Source organism: Lolium perenne, chromosome 3 (genome assembly GCF_019359855.2).
Source record: "Lolium perenne isolate Kyuss_39 chromosome 3, Kyuss_2.0, whole genome shotgun sequence".
NCBI lineage: Eukaryota > Viridiplantae > Streptophyta > Magnoliopsida > Poales > Poaceae > Lolium > Lolium perenne.
In genome coordinates this window covers 236,317,791-236,339,338 of record NC_067246.2, presented here as the reverse complement: position 1 = coordinate 236,339,338, position 21,548 = coordinate 236,317,791, and the positions used below count along the sequence as shown (strand labels likewise).

Here is a 21,548-nt window from a genome sequence, read left to right as displayed (position 1 = left end):
AAGGTATCGTTTTTGAGGGTGAGGACTTTCTTCAGGATGCAAATCTAAGATCTATGATCGGACGATGACAATGCACTGTTTCTTTCTTAGATGCGTCGCTTATGGAGAAGCTGATTTCGGATGTTATTTTGGTGATGTCAGTGTTGCTGTTTCAAAAAATAGATCACTGTAGTGAGACTTTTCTTTTTTGTAATTCTTCTTTTTCTTGGTTGTGTGCATCTTTTATGCCATTAGGGCATGGCGTTATTACGGAGGCTAGGAGTAATGGGTATCTACACGATATTAATATATGCTTTTATAAAAAAAAAACTACACTTGGGATTTGGATTAGAGGAGTAGGTGTTGGAGTCAAATGTTACATGAGGCTAATATATAAACGCGGCGTGGACAGCTAAAATGGACTAGATAAAATTGGTGGGTTTAACTCAACATTGTAAGAAGATTTGGACAATTTTTTTTAAAATAATACGATTATTTTTATCAATTCTACAAATAATATGCGATTCTAAAAAAATTCAATTCTAAGACTCGGTCGATCGGCGGCAACCGATCGGCCGTATGGCTGCCGACCAGCTTTGCCTAGTACCTGGTCGATAGCTGGCCGACCGATTGGGTCGGTAGTTGGTCGGCCGATAGCTGGCCGACCGATTGGGTCGTAGATCTAAAAATTTCTAAAATTACGATTATATGTAAATTAAATTAAAATTTTCATATTATTTTAAAAAATTGCCCCGATACTTGTGGTAGGCATGACCGAGCCGGCCTAGCGTGGCAAACGTGATGTGTTTGATCGATGGCCTCTGCAAGTTTCTTGTTGACTACTATGTTGACTTGGTACATGGGGATGAGGTCACATAAGCATGTCCTAGGGGTGTAGGCGTTTTTTTAAGAAGCACAATACAAACGCAGACGCTCACACACATGCGTATACATTCACCCCTATGAACGCGCACACATACACCCTACCCCTATGAGCACCTCCGGAATACTGAGCCGGTGGATTGGATCTTGAAATTGACGAAATCACCACATGCGCCTCGCTATCGATGGGAACGTCGTCTCCCACTGAATGAATATTTCATCTTTATAAGACACACAAATGTTAAACCTGAGGATAAACTCTGGTGGACTGGTGGTACAACCACCCTCCTAAACCACCCAACTTCAAGTTTGGTTCTTCAGGGGTGTAGGCGTTGGTTGCTAAACCTTGTTAACAAATACTCCTGTGCAATGCTCTTATCGCGTATAACAGAATGCACTATCAAAAAATTGCAAACAGTCAGTTTTTTTTAGTTTGATAAGACTTACGTTTCATGTAGAAAATATATTTGTGGTCCAGAGGGTGGCCAACAATAGAGTCGTAAAAGAGAAGATATGACATTCGAGTAAAATGAAGAAACGAGTAAAACATGACCATGCATACTTCGTGGAGTTGACGCAAAGCAGAGATTGAAAAAATATTCTCGTGCTTTTTTTTGTTAGCGGCTCCCTCTACAACATTATAACATCACACCCCACGCACATTTTTAGATATGTAATTGTTTATGTTTTTATGTTTGATTCTACAGTAAATTTAGCATAAGCGAAAATCCTATTGGGTTCCCAAGAGCATACACTTCCACATGCGGACAGAATTATTTTTAAGACATGTATATGTTCTTTTCTGTTGGTTATTTGCACTTTCTATGAACAAAACACAAATATTGCGACATGTGCTAAAAAGACAAGTTGTGCATCAGATTTGGGGAGTGATTTTTTGGAACATGTGAGCATATGCTCCCTTTAGTTTAAAATGCATCTTACACATATTTTGAATTTCAAAAAAATTGAAACGAAAAATTCGCACGTACATCTTCACGTGCTACACGCTTACAAAGTTGTTTCATAAAAAATCGACTTGTCATGTGACGTGTGTAAAAAAGACAAAACTTGGTGCTAAAAATAATGCTTTTTACAAGATAAAATTTCTCTTTTTTACATAGTCCACAAAAAATGGTGGTTTTTCTTGAAACTTGACGAACACATATATATTATGAAGATGTACATGTAGAATTTTTTGTCAAATTTTTTTGACACTTCAAAATAAGATTTTTTGGTAGAGGGAGCATACGCATCCGGGAGCCGAATTGAATTTCTGCTCCTCAGATTTGTTGCTTCTTTAGAGCACCAAACTTTGCCTTTAAAAAAAAACTGGGGAAACAAACATATTAACTTTTTGCATGAAAATTAATTTCGACAAACACGAACCATAATAACAATATTAATAAATAACAATATTAATAATAAGTTCACTCAGTTTTAGAATTTTAATTTGCTTTTTCTAATTTTTCGAAATGACTGCTTATCCGGAAGCATATGCTCTCGAGAACTAAAACATGATGCCCAGTCGAAAGGCACGCCTTTAGCTATCTCCGTAACAAAATTTACATCTGTTAGGCCACTTCTTGTAGGATAGTATGAGATAAACGGCTGCACAAAATTTACTTTTTATTCAAAGCAGGCAATTTACGATAGATGTTTTTAAAAAAAAGGGAAGTTGTATGCGGCCATGATAAGGTTAACAGGAACTGATTGAACTATTGATTGACGAAATCTGAACTTATTTGTCCTCACTATGGACTTTTGGTCTTATTCTTTCTTCTTTACTACAAGTGTTGTACTTTGTTTCATACCTATTATCAATAATTCTAAGTAGTAGCAAACAAAGCTCTATTATTGGGAAACCCTTGCCCTTCAACCCATGAATACGAATACGTGTGTGCCATCCAGTGTGTTGTCTATGTCTTGACAGACTGGTCATCTGTAGATGACTGGAGTATCCATGATATAATGCTCTCTAGCTTAGGAAGAGAATGTTTTGTCGATATGACAATCTTAATTACGTGAATTTTTTCTTCGCTTATACCTAACATGACAAGTATTGGTAGGACGGCCGGCGCTCACCTCGCGTGTCAAGTTGGTCATATCCTCACAATCTATCTACTATTCGATCAATAAATTAGAGCGTGCCTTTCTTTGTTGGCCAAGGACCCAGCCACCCGTGCCAAAAGCAATGTAAATTGGGATGTCGTTTGCCACCCGGAAAAACTTGATGGCCACGGAGTGCTTCACATGTAAATATTTGCAGTGGTTCTAAGACTCCGGTAGCCATGGTTAGAATGGAAGGACCCCAACAAAATTTGGGCATGGTTAGGCCAGCATCACGGTGGGCAATGGAGGGTTGGCCAAGCTTTGAAAAATGATGCTTGGATTGGGGAAAGATTGAGTTTGGACAAAACTTTTTTTTTTTACCTTGGAGAACATATCCCAATTTGTGGAGCTTTGGGGGATCCTTGGCCATGTTCATCTAGAGGACAAATTGAGGATGACATTACTTGGAGTCTTGGAGGCTAAATGCAAGTGGATAATACTCGGTAAAGTCTTCTTATGGGGTATAAATTTTTGGGTCCACATTCTCCAGCATGAACAAGATTATATCGAAGGCTTGGGCTCCCCCAAAAGTGAAGTTCTTTGTGGGGCTTGCAAAAAAAAAAATTGGACAGCGAAACCGTGTGGAGAAGAGATGATGGCCAAATTGTGGTTTTTGCCCCCCCCCCCCCCCCCCCCCTTTGCAAGCAAATTACAGAGTCGATAATGCTTTTGCTTTTTTCTTGTCGATTGTCGATTGTCGCTTCACCATCCGGCTTTGGTGCTTCATACAGGATTGGATGGTCTCCACTCCTTCCAACCGCAGCAATGGATGGGTTTATAGTTTTATATAAAATTATGAAAGAATCCCGTTAGAGGGTAATTGCGGGTGTATACCGCTTGGGCGAAATGATGCCATGAGAGCCCAGAAGAGTAGGCTTTTGTAACAAAAGAAACCCTTTAATTTCTTGTAAACTTCTTAATTAATAGATATGGGCAAAGCGTGTTTGCCTCCTTTTAAAATAGGTTGGAATGCATGGTTTTAGCGAAACAGGATACCATATGTCTTAGCATGTAAATTAGCCATTGGTATTAATTAACGGCTACTGTGCTTGAGTCAGGCGTTGCAGTGCATCCTTGCCTCTGACAGGGGACCAAGCGTTAGTGTTGGCTCCATCAGCCAGTTAGGTGTTTGTGATCACAGGTCCAACTTCTATACAGACAGATTAGATTAGTCGCAGTCGATCGACCGATGAGCTAAACCTGGCTACGGATACGATAAGCTGTCCTCCATCATCATACGGATACGAGAAGCTGTCTTCCATCATCGGCTGATGCATGTGCATGCAACAGGATCGACACCGGAGCCGGCCCGTTGATTCATATCACTTGACCGTGTCTACTGTCTGGCCATGGAAAGCAGGAACCTGGCTGAAGCTTTGGGCTTGCGGCGAAACACGCCTGTTGGTTCATGTTAGAATTTCAAGTGGGATGGGATTTTCCACCAATCCCACGTCCCATCCCATCCCTCTAATCCAGTTTATCCCTCTAAAAATTTCAGTAATCCCGTACGGGCTAAGTGGGATGATGAGCCCAGTTATCCCAGGGACAGCCTGCACGTCCCTCTCGAGTGAGCCCTCCAGTCTTCGCGCTGCCGGCCCCGTCTCTAGGTCTTCGCGCTGCCGCCGCCGTCTCCAGGTCTTCGCGATGCCACCGCCGTCTTCGGGTCTCCGCGCTCCCGCTGAAGCTTCCATTGGTCTTCGCGCCGCCACCCTCTTTGTCCCTCTTCTCGTAGACGGGAGAAAGAGCACCGGCGTCGCCCCGTCTGACGGGACGCGGACGTCCTAGTCCCATCCCACCTGAAACCATTTCATGAGCTTGCTCCTTTTCCATGACGTCGACAAAAGGGTGAAATATTCTTACCCCTCAAAGGTTCTCCGAAGGGTAGCGATCGAATACGAAAGCAGCAAAATCATCCATTAAAAGTTGAAATCCAAGTCAGAGATGATGGGTGCCTCCTCTTTCTATCTATTTTCACGGACTCTTTTCACCCCCCCTTTTTATGCGAGGTAGAAAGGTTAGGACCACTGATGTCTGCTGAAATATGAATCACAACTGACGCAAAAGAAGAAGAAGAAATACATACTGCTTGATCATTGCGGAAAAACATACAAGCTAACACAAGGGATCGATGGAACGGCACGTACCGTGCCGACGTGATCCCAGCGACGCGCATGACAACAACAAACTAATTAAACCCATACATGCATAAATCTGCTGCGTAGCAAACGTTTTCACAACAGGGAACGCGTACATACAGACTATACAGTACGTACGCCCCAAACAAATAATTCCACGGACCTTGCCGGCGGTGGATGACGAGCGCCCAGTTGCACCGTCGCTGTCGCCAAACGGCTGGAGGTGATCACATCGAACGAGCGACGCTGGGCGCGCCGCGTTTGGTATGGGTATGCTGGAAGCATTTTGATGTGCATAAGAACATTTCAGTCCTCCAAAGCGTTCCTTAAAGGGACTAGATTTAGATGTGCGCCTTGGCGCACGATCCCGTGAATTTCACACCTATTTACATTTTATATAACGATGATAAAAATTAGGCAAAACATGATAATATTTTTTTAGGTTCAAAGCAAATAAATAGGATGAAATTAGGATAATCACATTACATTCAAACAGATAAACAAACATCTTAACATGGAGTTAAAATAGGTACTGGTTAAGCTAATATTAATATTCTTCTAAGCCTGTTGTATAACATAGCCGATAAAATTGTTGTGTACATTCTATGGAAATCTAGCCAAGGTCTAACTGCTAGCAGGATCCTCCAAGCATAGCTAATGGTAGAAAAACATGTGAGCACAGGGAAGTAGCTCGGATGAATTCTATCTGCATGGAGAGCAAAAGAAGGCCGCAAGAAACTTGCATCACCAAGAGCTAGCTCTACTGCAAACAAAATGAAAAAATAACCAGAAGTTATTTGTGTCAACCAAATATGAGGTTAATTCAAGTTCAATACAAAAAAAAACTACTCATGAACCTCGGTGTTTCATCTAACATAAGTAATGCTTCCTCTTTTTCTCCAAATGTATAAGAATATGATTTTTTGTTGTTTCTTCGTAAATAATCTTCTTACTCGCCATTACCATCTTCTGCAAAATTTTTTTTTGGAATGAATCCACTTTTCGAAGGAGATGGAACATGTTACATAAACAACTATAAGGATTTTGGAACAAAAAAAAAAGTGTATAGCTCCAGCACCCATGACCAGTAGCTCGCCTTGTACAGCTGTACGCACAGCCACGCTGTCGTTTGTCCCCCGCTCTCTGGATCCCCTTTCTCACCTCTCTCTCTCTCTCTCTCTCTCTCTCTCTCTCTCTCTCTCTCGCTCATGTATAGCTCCAGCGCCGCCGGCGTCAATTTCTATTCTCCCCTGCTCCAATCAGCGCTGCTGGCCGCGCCTTTGTACTCCCCTCATACTCATTAAGTGATTCCCGTGCATCATGCCATTGCATGGTGGAACTCCTTCCGAGCAAAACCTGATCCATGCTTAGGGCCCTTTTGTTGTGGCTTTTTTTGGCTTTTTGGTTTTGGCAAAAGCTAAAAAACGCACCTAAATAGGTGATTTTTTTGGCTTTTGGGTTTTGGAAGCCAAAAGAATAGGATATTTGTTTTTGGCTTCCAAAATCCAAAAGCCAAAAAAGCACCTATTTAGGTGCTTGGTATAGCTGTTGCCAAAGCCAAAAAGACAAAAAAAAAACCACAACAAAAGGGCCCTTAGTTTGGACGCGGGCACTCCGGCGAGTTGTCGGTGGTGTTGTACCGCTAGTGCCAGGCTGCGACACTTGACTTGGTGATTCTGCTTGAACTAAGAATTTGGCTGTAGCAACTTAGTCGATGCCGGAGCGCTTGGCCCTAGATGCTGCATGCGCTCGCCGGCGCGATGGTGGTATCGCCTGGTCTCAACCTCTATCCTCACCGGCTCCTTCTTGGAGCCTCAACGCCGATGGAATACCGGGAGTTCCTCGCTCTCCAAGGCCAGGTACTTATCTACTGCTCTTACTTAGCTTGCTCTGAACCTAGGATGGCCCACTGATGAGGTACTGCTCGCTTGGCCGCGACATCATCCTTGCCCATCGCCTGCTATCCTTGTCAGCCAAAGCGCGACCTACAGTATAATTAACCACCGCAAAGACTCGAGAATTATATGGAGGAAGTTAAGGTTTCTAAGTAGTTCCGGCAAAAACTCGAGAGCGTCCAAAAGCATACCATTAATATGAGTGTGTATTGTAGCCAGTTTCGTATTGTTACACTAAACTGTACGCATGGAGTAGGTCGCAGCTGCTCTGACCACTATCTGAACCCTGCAATAGTGTATTACTATTTTACCGGACATTTTTTTAGTAGCAAATCAGAAATATTAAAACCTTGCTAATCCATTTCCCCACTGTCCATCTTGGTCTGCAGCAGATTTGCTACTTGTCAACGAATTGCTCAAACCATAATTTGTTGGTGCTAATGTATCTATTCCCGGTAGTTCATAGGGGTTCGGTTGAACTAAAAGATGCTCGTATATGCAATAGGAAAAATAGAAATATATGGTATGTTCAAGTAGCCTCAAGGTTTGCATATAATCACCTAGAACATTTACATCTGATGTTGAAGGAACACAAATTGATTTTTTAAATTACATTGGGTATTTAAGTCCCTGGCATCAATCATTCATGTCAATAGCTCGTCTCTAATTACAAATTAGAATGCACGCTCCGATGTATTCTTTTCAACATTCCTCCATGTTAACAATATGACATCCCTAGAACTCAAACTGCAGTATGGTGCACATTAAATTAATGACAACTAATTGTATTGGTTGTACTATTATTGTTCGGGCAGCTGCCAAAGAAGTTATAAAATAGTCGTGAATTATCACTGAAACTGATTTATGCTTCTTACAATGTGTAAAATGGTACCATGTGTGTAAATAACACTTACCTTGGTCCTCTTAGAGAGACAGGTTCTGTAGATTATACACTCTAGTTTTCCAGAATTTTAGTCAGCTAAGCAAGCACAACAGAACCTGGACCAAGGAGAAGAACCAAACACCATGTAGGCAATAAGAAGACCTTACTTATTATTTTGGAAAGGAAATAACTTAGTCGGTGCCTGGCAAATAAAATATAACTGAAAAAGAAAACACTATCATACTGAAGCAGGTGCAAGATCTCCATTAATATTCAAATTGTAAAAACAAAACACTGACATACATATGGTGTAGAAAATAAGAAGCCTCTAGAAACGATGTAAAAATACTCATACATCTAAATAAAAAAGATGTAAAATTATGTCAAATGAGCGACACAATGGTTGAATGCCTATCCATCTCTAAATATGTGAACCTGTGTATTCTTGCTAAGACAAACTGTGTATTTATGGAGAGAGTGGAGCAAAGCAGACACAAATATGGAAGAACTGATATTAGTATGTTAATTGTTAATACACTCTAAAAAACTGATATAATAGAATATACACCATTTTATCTGGAAAAATTTATTTATGCATTAGAATATGATGAAGTAAATTGTCTTCATTATAGGCAGTAAGATGATGCATGCTTGGTGACCCAGATACTCCGGCGCCCCATACAATCCATTATCATTTGGAGATCCACAAATCCATCCTGGATGCCACCTCTGCAACGTGCCGGTTATGCTTGGGACAACAGGGTCGTCTTCGGCGACCGGATGACGGTGTCTTTCCCTCATGTAGCCAAGTTGGACACGGCCAAGGGGACAGGTGGACATCCATGGTCACGGGGTCCGCTTCTCTCAGTCGACTCTGCTTCCGGGGCATCGCACGACCTGCACACCCAGACCTCGTTGAGGCCACTTGCGATGAGCCAGGCCATCTTCCCTGGTGTGCTGCCTTCCATAGGATGGCCTGTGACATCTGCTACTATGTGTGGAGCTCGGACGTACTATGGCAGCTAGTGATTATCAACGGCGACTAAAAGAGGATAAGCTCCCTGTTATGGGTCCGCCGAAGAAGGCAATGCAAAGTTCGTGGCCAACTACCAGAGACACTTGATGAACTTCTTGCTGAAACTTTTCATGCCAAGTTGCATTTCTTGCTTCAGTTATTCAGTTATTGTAATGTGTTAATGTGTTCTCCAGCCAGATGTGCTAACTCTAAGTGATCTCATTTTGGGTTTCATTCATATTGTAGGATGATGTAAACCTTTCATCAGAAGTGGACGACAAGAAGCTGTATATGGTGCTGAAACCTCAAACTGACATGTTGCTTCAATATCAGAATAAACACCCATATCTCCAGTTTGTCGTCTATCTAGCTGTCAAGGATGCTTCTGGATTTAAGTACGCCACCGTGTCCATACCTATAGAATTCAACAGGTCCGCTCATCTTCTCTTAGCTACTTTTAAGCTTCTAAATTTTTTAAGCTTTTAAGTACCTCTTATGTCACAATACTTTTACGCTTCCAAAAAAATTTCTGCGAGCCACAATCACCAAAACCAATTTATATGTTACATTAATGAAAGATGGGCATAAAATATAATACCAAATAAATGGTTGGTTGATCTGAGTTATCCACGGCCACACAAACAGAGGAAGAACGAACACCCTCAAGGAATTAAGACATAATTTCATAAGGAAGGCTGCATCATCACTCGTTAGAAGCAGAAAGAGTTAACTAAAACTTAAAGAGCAAAGTCAAAAGAGGCAAGGAAAAATAATCTTTTCATAACATACGCTTTGCACTGAAGCATAAATGTCCCCTTTGAAAACAAACAATTGTAGGTAAAAATAGTTAAGTGTGGCAAAAGAAAAAGAAATACCTTTATATTGTTTGTCCCTGGCCATTTTGTTCTTCCAACTGAATTAATGCTAAGTCAAGTTCGAGGATAAAAGCAATAGCTTGGGATAATCTGGAAAATAGATGTAGACCAGATACCATCTAGCTTCAAGGCATCACTCTGCAAGGAAAAAGTAGCACATGAATTCTTACACAAAAATATATAGATCATCATTTGATTGTAGCAAGTTGAGTATATGCTCATGTTTAAGCAAAAATTAGCTGCGCCTTAATTGACATGCAATGTAAATAGTGATAATGCAATTTAGAACAAAAACTAATGTGTGCTGTGACGCCTCAACATAAACTGAGCTGAAAATCTCTGCACTTATAGTTTTTGACATACTAAGATTGCACTAAGATTGGACGGCAACAAAAAAGTCTTGGTATACATAGCACTTTTTACAATACAATGGTTTGCCTAAACCATAACCTGACAATTCACAAATCACTTGGTTTTCTACTTCTTTTACCTTCAATTCAAGCACAATCAATCTCAGCTATCTAGCCAGGACATCATGTAAGATCCATCAATGAATGCATATCCAGCAAGGGCATCAGTTTTGCTGAACCACGGAATCCACTTTAGTACATCCATTTTTTGGATGATCCTTCTCCTTCTAAAAACGCTAGAATTAAATTGACCAAGGTGAGTAAATAATACAGTTCATACAACTTAAGAGGATATACGTATAGTTTAGCTTCAGTCTCAAATAAAGCAAACAAGCATAGCATCTATATATTATTTTGTACTGTGCAAGGTGTAGCAAGGTGTAGCTGCAGTAGGAAACCTAAATCATAGAGGACACAATAAGATCATGAAAGCAAAATTTAGCTGCATATATAATTAATTTCATCTTGAAGTTTTTTATTTCAAATAAATCATCACCATCAATTCTCGTCCAAAGACATACCATATGTATATGGAACTGCTCAAAGATTTTCTCTTACACAGGTGAACACACTGGCAAACGAAAAATAACATATTGAGTTAGAGCAATACAGGCTGGAGGTGATGTGTATTAATTGTTGAACCCAACCTGATTTAGCCAAACATACCTACTGAAGTACCAATGACCATTAACAGATCACCCAAACCAGAAATCCACAATTAATCATTCATACCTCAAGTAAGTATCAGCAGTGTGTCGCACGCAGCAATAATCTATGAGGAGAGGAAGGAATGATATTCATAAAAGTACCTTTTTGGGCATTGGCTTTGAGCAGCAAGTCGACTCCGGGTGGCAGCAGCACATCAGAGGCCCCAAACACAGCAGCTCGAGCTGATTCCACGGTCCTCCTGCCTGGTAAAGAGATGGAAAAAAGGCGATCAGGGAGAGGATCAGTGACCGCTCAAAAGGAATAATACATGAATAACATGGAATTTTGATTCTTACAATGATTACTTCGCCACACCAAACTAATTACTCCCATTATACATTAAGAAATGATACTATCTGAAAAGCTATTTCTATTTCTGTATATTGTGACCTACAAACAATGAACTTCCAATCTAGAAGGTGATGTAGCTTTAGAATCCATCCCAAAGAATGAACAAATTAAAGATAAAGCAGGGACTCACACCTGTGCTACATAAATGCAGATAAAAAACATGTCGCAACCTTCTTCTTGTCAGCTCTCCTTAACGAAACCGGCGAGGCCCGTCCACCGAGACCTGTGGACTTGCCGATGTTCCGCAATCATCAGTCCTCATCACATGGATTTGCATCCTTACTGGTCCAGTTTTCTTATCAACACTGCAATAAAACAAGAGTACATAGGATTGAAATAATCACATCTGAGCCCAAAACAGCCCCTGGAGATTTCAACTAAACAACACGGTGTTGTCCCATATGGAAACCAATGTCTGGAAATAAAAAATAGAGAGGGAAAGAAAGAAGAGAAGAAATGTAAAGGAGCTGACCTGCACCAAATCGTTCTTTGATGACCAGTGGTACCCTCTGGTGGCTGTAGGAATATGGGGATCCCATGAGAGAAAAAGACAGGAAAGTAGTCAGAGGCAAGAGAGACGGGGAAGAACCTATAGGAATATCTGGCGACGACGACGGCCGAAGGGCGGCCGGAGGAGCGAGCTGCAGCGACAATAGGTGGAGAGGGGCGGCGGAGCGGGCGGCGGTCCGCCATCGCCGTCGGGGGCGGAGCTCCAGCAGCCCCTCTTGCCTGTGCTAGCGCTGCGCAGCTCCTGCTGGCCGGTGGTTGTCCAGGGAGGCGGAGAGGAGAACGACGTGGAGACCGACAAGGGAGGAGCGACGGGATTGGGGGAGGAGGAGGAGGAGTGACGGGATTGGAGACGGGAGAGGCGCCGCCACACACAAGTTCCTGCCCAGCCGAGCCGCTCCTCCCATAGCGCGGCGGCGTGCAGCGACGGGGACGAGGGCGGGCGAGGAGACCGACGGCGGGGAGCGGGAGCGACCGGCGGGGAGCGGGAGCGACGGCTGCGGGAGCGGGAGACGCGGCGGCTGCTGGATTGGGGAGGATTGGGATAGGGCATGACGCGCCAACACCGGGCCGAGTGGGCTTCATCGACCCGTGGAGAAAAAGCGGGTTCGCGCGAGGGCCTCGTCCTGGACTACTCCACCAGTAAAAAAATGGACGGACAAGATTGCCAGACGGGGAAGATCCAACGGCTACGAGCAGCTAATCTCTGTGAGGCCCCCTATGGGGGGCATCATATATACCTTTAGATTTGCGGCGTCCCGGATAAAAAAAAAATTTCAACCGCGTGCCCCAAAGTCTCTTTTTGTCCGGTGCGGTTCAATACGGTGTCCGGCGCCTCGAACCCATCCCCGCTACACAGGGGATGCTCCGGACGCGCCGGACACAACGAAATGCGAGTCGAGGAGACGTGGGCCCGACGCATCAGCGGTACAAGAAAAATTCATCCCCCTCTCCCGCCAAATCGCGCCTCTCCCGCCACATCGCGCCTCTCCCACAGCGCATTTCTGCTCTCCCAATACATTTCACCTTCCCTATCCCGCCAATTCACTTTCCCCCCTCCTGCCATCGCCACCGCTACTTCTCCCCTTCCATGCGCCGCCGACAAGCCCCCAAAAAATGCCAAACAAAGTGGCCACCAAGCCGCCGGGCAACGAGACGAAAGGGGCGAAGGCGCCCTTCGCGAAGCCGTGGAAGGCTTCGGCTCCGAAGAAGAAGCCGGAAGGATGGACCGACGATCAATGGCAGCAAAGACTGCATGCGTCGCAAGATGTCGACGACGGAGCGGAGGGGGCGGATGGCGGCGCAGCAGGAGAAGAAGACGGTAGCGGCGCGTGCAGCAGCACGCACTGGCCACGTGTATCACCACCACCAACGCGAGCCCATGGAGTACGTCTGGCCCAGCGTACATTCCAGGAGTGTTATCCCTGTCGACACCCGGGTTCTACAGCGACGTCCCCTCCGCCACTCCCGGGTGCATGATGGCAAACTTGTCGCCGCAGTTCCAGGATACGCTGCCGCATGGCGGCTTCAACCCCAACGCCGTCTTCTACTCCCTGGCGTACGAGCAAGCGCCCCAGGCAAGCCAGGCCCCGGTGCGGAGGGCGCCCCGTTCACTGGCCGCAGGGGCCCGCTCGAATTCGAGGGCGCCGATGCTGAGGAGGAGGAGGAGGAGGAGGAGGGGGAGGAGGAGGAGGAGGAGGGGGTGGAGGACGATGACGACGCGGATGAAGAGGGCGGCGACAAATAGGACGACGAGGACATGGGTGCCGCGGAGGATGCAGATGATCTCGTGGATATTGACGCGGTCGGCGTGAGGAAGAAGAGGAAGAAGAAAGCGTCGGGCACACGAGGCCCCAAGTGGACGGATCTGGAAGATCAATGTCTCTGCGAGTCGTGGTCGATGGTGAGCCATGACTCCATCATCGGTGCCAACTAAAAGTACGGGAAGTATTGGGCGAGGATCAAGGCCGAGTTCGATGAGCGCAAACTAATCAACAACGATTACAAGAAAGTGCTAATGAAGAGGAGCCAAAAAGCAATGTCGACGCGATAGGCCATCATCCAGGCGTTGGTGAACATGTTTCATGGGTTCCATAGCGAGATCGAGACCAGAGGCGACAACGGCATCGAGACGTAGTTCAATAAGGCCATGAATATGTAGAGCCTACATTTTGTTCGACGATTTGATTGTCTTTCCTTTGGTTAGTTCAACAAGGCCATGAATATGTACCGGAGGCACTCAGAATGGCATAAGTCATTCACGCTCATGCATTGCTATAGCAAGCTCAAAAAGAACGAGAAATGGCGGCTCACGCGCGTTTCGTTGTCGAAGGGGAAATGCGCCATTGATCTGGATGCGCCGCTGGCAACATCGGCAGGGCGTCCTATCGGCAGCAAGGCTGCCAAGGCCGCCTTGGCCGACGCTGCGTCGACCGAGAAGACGCAGACGTCGATCACGCAGTGCCTCGCTGAGGTCTCCTCGACCCTGCTCTTTCGCGACAAAAAGACCGACGAAAAATGGGCGGCGCTGCTCAATAGGCAAGAGGAGAAGATGGAGCTCAAGAAATGCAAGGACGACATGTCCCTGCTGATAGCGTTGACAGAAGGAATGTCTCCCCGGACGCGGGCGGCGCATAATTTCTTCAAAGGTCAGATCCTCGACGACATCGAAGCAATGCATCAACGCGAAAGACTTATGCCCTTTCGATTTCTTCCGGGACATCTCCATGGCCTTGTTGAACTAACCAAAGGAAGCGCAATCAGATCGTCGAAAAAAACTAGTCGAAATATTATCGTAAAAAGAGGCGTACCACGCCGCTGACGTTGCTGCCGTTGTTGCCTCTGGTCTCGGCCTTGTTATGGTACCCATGGAACATGTTCACCGATGCCTGGATGATGGCCCATCGCGTCGACATTGCCTTCTGGCTCCTCTTCATTGTTACTTTGCGGTAATCCCTATTGATTAACTTGTGCTCATTGAACTCGGCCTTGATCCTCGCCCAATACTTCCCGTACTTTTGGTTGATGCCGATGATGGAGTCATGGCTCACCGTCGACCACGACTCACAGAGACATTGATCCTCTAGAACCGTTGATGTCTATGGGTGCTTCTATTCTTGTAGACAGTGTTGGGCCTCCAAGAGCAGAGGTTTGTAGAACAGCAGCAAGTTTCCCTTAAGTGGATCACCCAAGGTTTATCGAACTCAGGGAGGAAGAGGTCAAAGATATCCCTCTCATGCAACCCTGCAACCACAAAGCAAGAAGTCTCTTGTGTCCCCAACACACCTAATAGGTACACTAATTCGACGAAGAGATAGTGAAATACAGGTGGTATGAATAAATATGAGCAGTAGTAACGGCGCCAGAAAAGTGCTTGCTGGCGTGTAGTTGATGGTAGTAATATTGCAGGAAGTAAAGATGCAGTAAAACAGTAAACAAGCAGCGATAGCAGTATTTAGGAACAAGGCCTAGGGATCATACTTTCACTAGTGGACACTCTCAACATTGATCACATAACAGAATAAATAAATAGATGCTAGACTCTACACCCTCTTGTTGGATGATGAACACCACTAACTGTGTAGGATTACACGAACCCTCAATGCCGGAGTTAACAAGCTCCACAATATTCAATGTTCATATTTAAATAACCTTAGAGTGCATAACAGATCAACATAACCAAACCAAGTACTAATATAGCATGCACACTGTCACCTTCACACTACGAAAGGAGGAATAGATCACATCAATACTATCATAGCAATAGTTAACTTCATAATCTACAAGAGATCACAATCATAGCCTACGCCAAGTACTACACGATGCACACACTGTCACCATTACACCGTGCAGGAGAAATAAACTACTTTAATAACATCACTAGAGTAGCACACAGATAAATTGTGATACAAAACACATTGCAATCATAAAGAGATATACATAAGCACTTCACTATGCTACTCTGAATTACTCTCTGGCAAGATAACGAACACTAATTCATCATGTAGGCAAACCTTAAAGATGTATTCCCAAGTACTAATGAACACCCCACGCTGTCACTTTGAGCATTCACAGGAGGTACTAACACACCACAATTTCATAGAGACATCCAACTCAAATCATAACTCAGTGAATAAGTATTCTGTGAAATATAGCCTAAGAGACCCACACGGTGCACACACTGTCACCTTTACACACGTGGGACAAGGAGTCTCCGGAGATCACATAAGTAAAATCCACTTGACTAGCATAATGACATCTAGATTACAAGCATCATCATATGAATCTCAATCATGTAAGGCAGCTCATGAGATTATTGTATTGAAGTACATAGGAGAGAGATGAACCACATAGCTACCGGTACAGCCCCGAGCCTCGATGGAGAACTACTCCCTCCTCATGGGAGACAGCAGCGTTGATGAAGATGGCGGTGGTGTCGATGGAGAAGCCTTCCGGGGGCACTTCCCCGTCCCGGCGGCGTGCCGGAACAGAGACTCCTGTCCCCCAGATCTTGGCTTCGCGATGGCGGCGGCTCTGGAAGGTTTTCTCTGGTTTCGTCGAACGTGGTAGGGTTTTCGCGACGGAGACTTTAAGTAGGCGGAAGGGCGGCGTCAGAAGGGGTCTGGGGCCACCAGACACTAGGGTGGCGCGCCCCCCTCCTGGGCCGCGCCACCACCATGTGTGGGCCCCCTGTGGCCCCTCTCTGGCGGCTCTCGGGTGTTCTGGAAGCTCCCGGGGATTCTAAGATGCTGGGCGTTGATTTCGTCCAATTCCGAGAATATTTCCTTACTAGGATTTCTGAAACCAAAAACAATGAAAACGACAAGCTGCCCTTCGGCATCTCGTCAATAGGTTAGTTCCGGAAAACGCATAATAATGACATAAAGTATGCATAAAACATGTAGATATCATCAATAATGTGGCATGGAACATAAGAAATTATCGATACGTCGGAGACGTATCAACCGTTCACTTGGGGCCTTGTGTGCATGAGGCCTTCTTCTTCACTTCTTCCTCACGCCGGCCGCGTCAACCTCCACGAGATCATTTGCATCCTCCGCGGCGTCATCGTCATCTTCGTTGCCGCCCACTTCGTTGGCGTCGTCCTCCACCCCCTTCTCGCCCTCCTCCTCCTCCTCCTCCACACCAACAGGGCCTGGATCGTGCTGGGCCGCTTGGTCATACGCCGGGGAGTAGAACACGACGTTTGGGTTGAAGCCGCCATGCGACAACGTATCCTCGTACGGTTGCGACAAGTTTGGTGTCACGCACTCGGGAGTGGCAGCATAGGGGCCGTCGTTGTAGAACCCGGATGTCGACGGAGACAACACTCCCGAAATGTACAATGGCGCCGACGTACTCCATGGGCTCGCGTTGTTGGCCGCGATACACACGGCAAGCACGTGCTTCTGCGCGCCGCTACCATGTTCTTCTCCACCTGCACCGCCCTCCGTCCCTTCTGCTCCGTCGTGGACAGCTTGCGGTGTAGGCAGTCTTGCTGCCACTGATCCTCGGTCCAGCCTTCCGGCTTTTTCTTCACAGTCGGCGCCTTCCGCGGCTTCGCGAAGGCCGCCTTCGGCCTTTTCGTCTCATTGCCCGGCGGCTTGGTGGCCGCTTTCTTGGCCATTTTTTTGGGGCCTGTTGGCGGTGCCATGGATGGGGAGAGGATAGCGGCGGCGGGAGGGATAGATTAGCGAGGGCGGGAGGGAGAAATGAATCGGTGGGATAGGCGGTGAAATCTGTTGGGAGGGCATAAATGCGTGCCGGGGGTGGCTCGATTTGGCGGCAGAGGGGAGCGAATTATTTCTTTGTCATGACGCGTCGGGCCCTCCACTCCCCGCCTCGCTTTTCATTGTGTCTGGCGTACCCGGAGCGTCCCCTGTGTAATGGGGATTGGCTCGGGGCGCCGGACACCGTATTGGGCCGCACTGGACGGAATGAGGCTTTGAGGCACGCAGCTGGGAACGATTATTTTTCCGGCGCGCCCCAAATCCCTTTGGGGGACGCTTTGGGGGACGTGGCTGGAGATGCTCTCATGAGAGAGACCAAAATAGGCCATTTGGTTTCTGAGACTCCCCGCATTGTCGCACGAACCGATTTCTAAAGGACCCGCGGGTATGCTCCAGGAGGAAGGGTTGTTGGCCGTTCATAAAGTCTGACATGTTGTGGTGGAAAACCAAATGCCCCTCATGCAACCATTGCACGGGTTGAGAAGAGCGGGAGACGCTTCATGTACTCCGGTGAACGCACTTGATTCATGTTACGGCCCTCACTCTCACTCACTCACACTCTCTCTCACTCACTCTCTCTCTCTATCTCTATCTCTCTCTCTCTCTCTCCCGTCTGACACCGCCTCTGACATATCATCAACCGCCGCCTCCTTTGCTTCCTCATCGCCTCTGCCCCCTTCGCCCCCTTTCGCCAGCGAATTTGGCTACCAAGCTCACACATCATCCACGACTACGAAGCCGGTAGACTTTGCGACGCGGCGGCGCAGATCGATTCGGCAGTGATTCCGGTATTCAATCAGCCGCCGCCCTTCGCATCGACCTCGAATACGACCACAAGGGTGGCCGTGTTGGCCTTGGCAAGTGGCCGAGAACCAATTGTCCGCACCCGCGATGGGGCCACGAGCGGGGGACCAGCCTGCTTTTCCCCATCCTCCAGCGCCCATGGTGTTGCCGCCCGTGGCACCTCAAGCGCCACCTCCTCTTGCATGTGGGGACGATCTCCGGCCTAACGCACAACAAAAGTAAGATCAGTGAGGCCTTCTGAACCCCCGCCGGGGATGCTCTCAATCCATCTGGTGGTGAATTCGATTTCCGCAATCCCCCTTTCGATTTCGACAATAGTTTTTTTGATCTGGCTATAGTTCGTATGATTCGTGTTAGGTTCATTCGATTTAGGTTAGAATCATGACGTAGCCGTAATTTTTCATGTTTCATTACATCTTGGGCTCGTCGGGCGCGATTGGCAGTACAGTGCCATGGTAGTAGGGTCATGACCAGACCATATCGTGGTGATCACCTCGCCATCAACGCCATACAAATCCATAGAAATGGAATTTACCATTGACATGCTTGTCACTGCCTCTATTATGTTGACTGATCCTCCCATTGGCAATGCAGAACTGGGAGTACATGAGGAAGTTCCCGGAGGGGCCGATGCAGGGCCTCAAAGATTACACCCCTCGGGTGCAACTTAGACCTGATAATGCCGCACTCATGGCGGTTGTCGACGAGGTGCACGCTCCCAGGGTGCATCAGGGGAGCCAAGCCCTGCAAACCTAGGGAAAGGTGGCTAGCAGAAGGTTCCAGCCTTCTTCATGCAACTGACGGCCGTAGACCTTAGGCCTTGAGCGGCCACCTTCCATGGATCAGGTGCTCCTAGAGAGGTTCAAGGTCAAGAAGGGAGGGCAACTGGTAAAGACGCCGATCTACCTAGGAAAGTGGTGCCGGAACAACGTCTAGCCGAAGTGGAAGGGCAAAAGGCTTGCCTTTTTCAAAAGCTGGACGAGTTCACCATCAAACACTAGTAGGAAAAATACTATAGGCACAGTCTCAGTGGTAGCAAGTGAAAATTCCAAAACGCAACTTCTACGACTAGTTGCGCTCAAAAGGTACACATGGTTAGTATGACCATGCTGGTAGTGCAGAGTAGTAGAGCGCACACGACTACTACATGGGCCCCAATGGCACTCGGGGGTTTGACAAGCTACCTATCGGTCGTGTGTGGCTTGGTCCATGTGCTGCCAATATATTTGGACCGTGGGAGCCCGACAGTGACCCAAAATATTGGTAGCGCACCATAATGGCACGTGTTGCAAATATATTTTCTAGCCTGCCGATTTTCCGACTTAAATAAATTCGAATCGACGCTGGCTGGGGATACAAAGCAGTTACCAACTTCTTTGTCCAGGTTACCTAGAGCGTCTCTGCCGATCAACCACCGCTCTCTTTGTCGTGCTCGTGTGCAAGCCAGGGATCCTCTCAGTCGATTTGCTGCCACCACACTCTTCGTTGTGCTCGTGCGCAAGCCAGGGAGCCTCTCTGTCAACAACTTCCGCCTCCGTGCTCTTCGTCACTGGCGTACGCCTCCTTTGCCTCATCTTCGTTGCTACCACACCGGCCACTGTAAGGTCCTCTTCCACCCTATGCCGCATCCCCATGGTAGCCGCCGATACGAAGTGTTGGATGAAATGCCCCTGGAACTCAAAGTGTTCGATCAAATGGCTCAGTGCACTATTGCCAATGTTGTGTACGAGAGTGTATTTTTACAGGGATTCCAAATGAGTTGCTATTATTTTTCTGAAATGTTGATTAATTTCCAGTTCGGCAAATTTCTGCCACTCCATATAGCAAAGGTCATGTCGAATTTTTCTGTTAATTTTGGTGTTACTAACTACTTTAGTTCGAAGATGTCGGGACACCACAACAAGAGTGCGACATGTTCTACGTCTTTTTCATCACAAGAACAAAATATAACTTTGCAAAAAGGAGGTCCGCAGTTCGTTTCTTGCGACGAGGCCACCACTAGTGCCACTGATAGTAATGGGACCACCAGTGCCACTAATGGCAACGTGAGAACCGATACCAAGACACGCTCAAAACCAACAGTGATGATGTCCACGAAGTACACCCCAGCAGTGTTGAGTCTGTTAGGCCAGAGAATGTTGCATCGGCCTATGGTGGACAATGAGCATATATTCTTCGAGGCACTGTTTCGATTAACGAAACAAACATAAGGACCCTGCAAAGCTACATTTAGCTAACCTCCTCATCACTAGTGGAAAACAGGGCTTCCGTGGGAGCCTTTTGTCGCGGGCGCGCCTGCACCCGCGACAAACGGCCTGGCCACGTCGCCCCGAAACCATGTGGAGCGCGCAGAGGCTTTTGTCGCGGCCTTTTGTCGCGGGCCGTATTACGACCCGCGACAAAAGGGGTAGGAGCGACGTGGCCACCCCTTTTGTCGCGGGTCGTAATACGGCCCGCGACAAAATGTCCATGCCTATATATATAGAAGCAGCCAGCCACCCCCCACCTCATTTTTTCCTTGGTGGTGAAGGTGGAGGTGTATGCTAGCTCATTTTTTCTACATGTGCACAAGAGGTGTTTGATGGAATGCTTGTGAGAGGGATGCCACTTGGTTTTATTTGATAAGATTTCTCCTCTTTTTGATCCTAAAAGGTTAGCAACTATTTTCTCGACTATATATATATGCATAGTCCATACAATACTAATTTTAGCAAGGTGATTGCATCTGATACATATATAATTGTACTTATGATGCAGATGAGTCATCCATGGATGTACGGTAACCGATGTGCTCCCGCTTTCAGAGAGGGCGTGAATTCTTTCCTACTTGTGGCCGAGGCCAACAAGTCGAAGCAAGGTTTTATGTGCTGTCCATGTCTAAAATGTAAGAACGAGAAGGATTACTCTTGCTCAAGAGATATTAAGAGCCACCTGCTTCGGTTTGGGTTCATGTCCAGCTATAATGTTTGGACCAAGCACGGAGAAGAAGGGGTTATGATGGAAGACGGCGATGAGGAAGAAGATAATGATGAGAAGTACCGATCTATGTTCTCTGAATGCTTTGATACCGCAATGGAAGACAATGAAGAAGAAGGAGGTGAAGAACAGGCATCAGATGATCCTGTTGATGATGATCTTCGTCGGGCCATTTCTGATGCAAGAAGAGACTATGGCACGGATAAGGAGAGGTTGCAGTTCGACAAGATGTTAGAGGACCACCACAAATTGTTGTACCCAGGTTGTGAAGATGGGCATAGAAAGCTGGG

At 46.4% G+C, this 21,548-nt stretch overlaps 1 protein-coding gene across 2 annotated transcripts in view; it reads right to left on the bottom strand.

Moving 5' to 3' along the window:
• Positions 1-5,631: 5,631 nt before the first annotated feature.
• The window catches only part of LOC127343956 (uncharacterized), a 69,086-nt gene continuing 53,169 nt past the window's right edge, over positions 5,632-21,548 (bottom strand). Inside the window, exons 1-10 of one of the 2 annotated variants that reach the window (XM_071828393.1) lie at positions 11,832-12,472; positions 11,715-11,758; positions 11,413-11,465; positions 10,993-11,094; positions 10,705-10,754; positions 10,264-10,419; positions 9,774-9,911; positions 7,915-7,999; positions 7,192-7,286; positions 6,670-7,090 (exon numbers count right to left, since the gene is read on the bottom strand). In XM_071828393.1, the coding sequence (XP_071684494.1) occupies positions 10,287-10,419; positions 10,705-10,754; positions 10,993-11,094; positions 11,413-11,465; positions 11,715-11,758; positions 11,832-12,334 (885 nt within the window). In that variant the 5' untranslated portion in view covers positions 12,335-12,472 and the 3' untranslated portion in view covers positions 6,670-7,090; positions 7,192-7,286; positions 7,915-7,999; positions 9,774-9,911; positions 10,264-10,286. Of the gene's footprint in view, positions 6,075-6,669; positions 7,091-7,191; positions 7,287-7,914; positions 8,000-9,773; positions 9,912-10,263; positions 10,420-10,704; positions 10,755-10,992; positions 11,095-11,412; positions 11,548-11,714; positions 11,759-11,831 lie in introns of those variants that run through there. The other variant, XR_011755837.1, reaches the window with a different exon arrangement.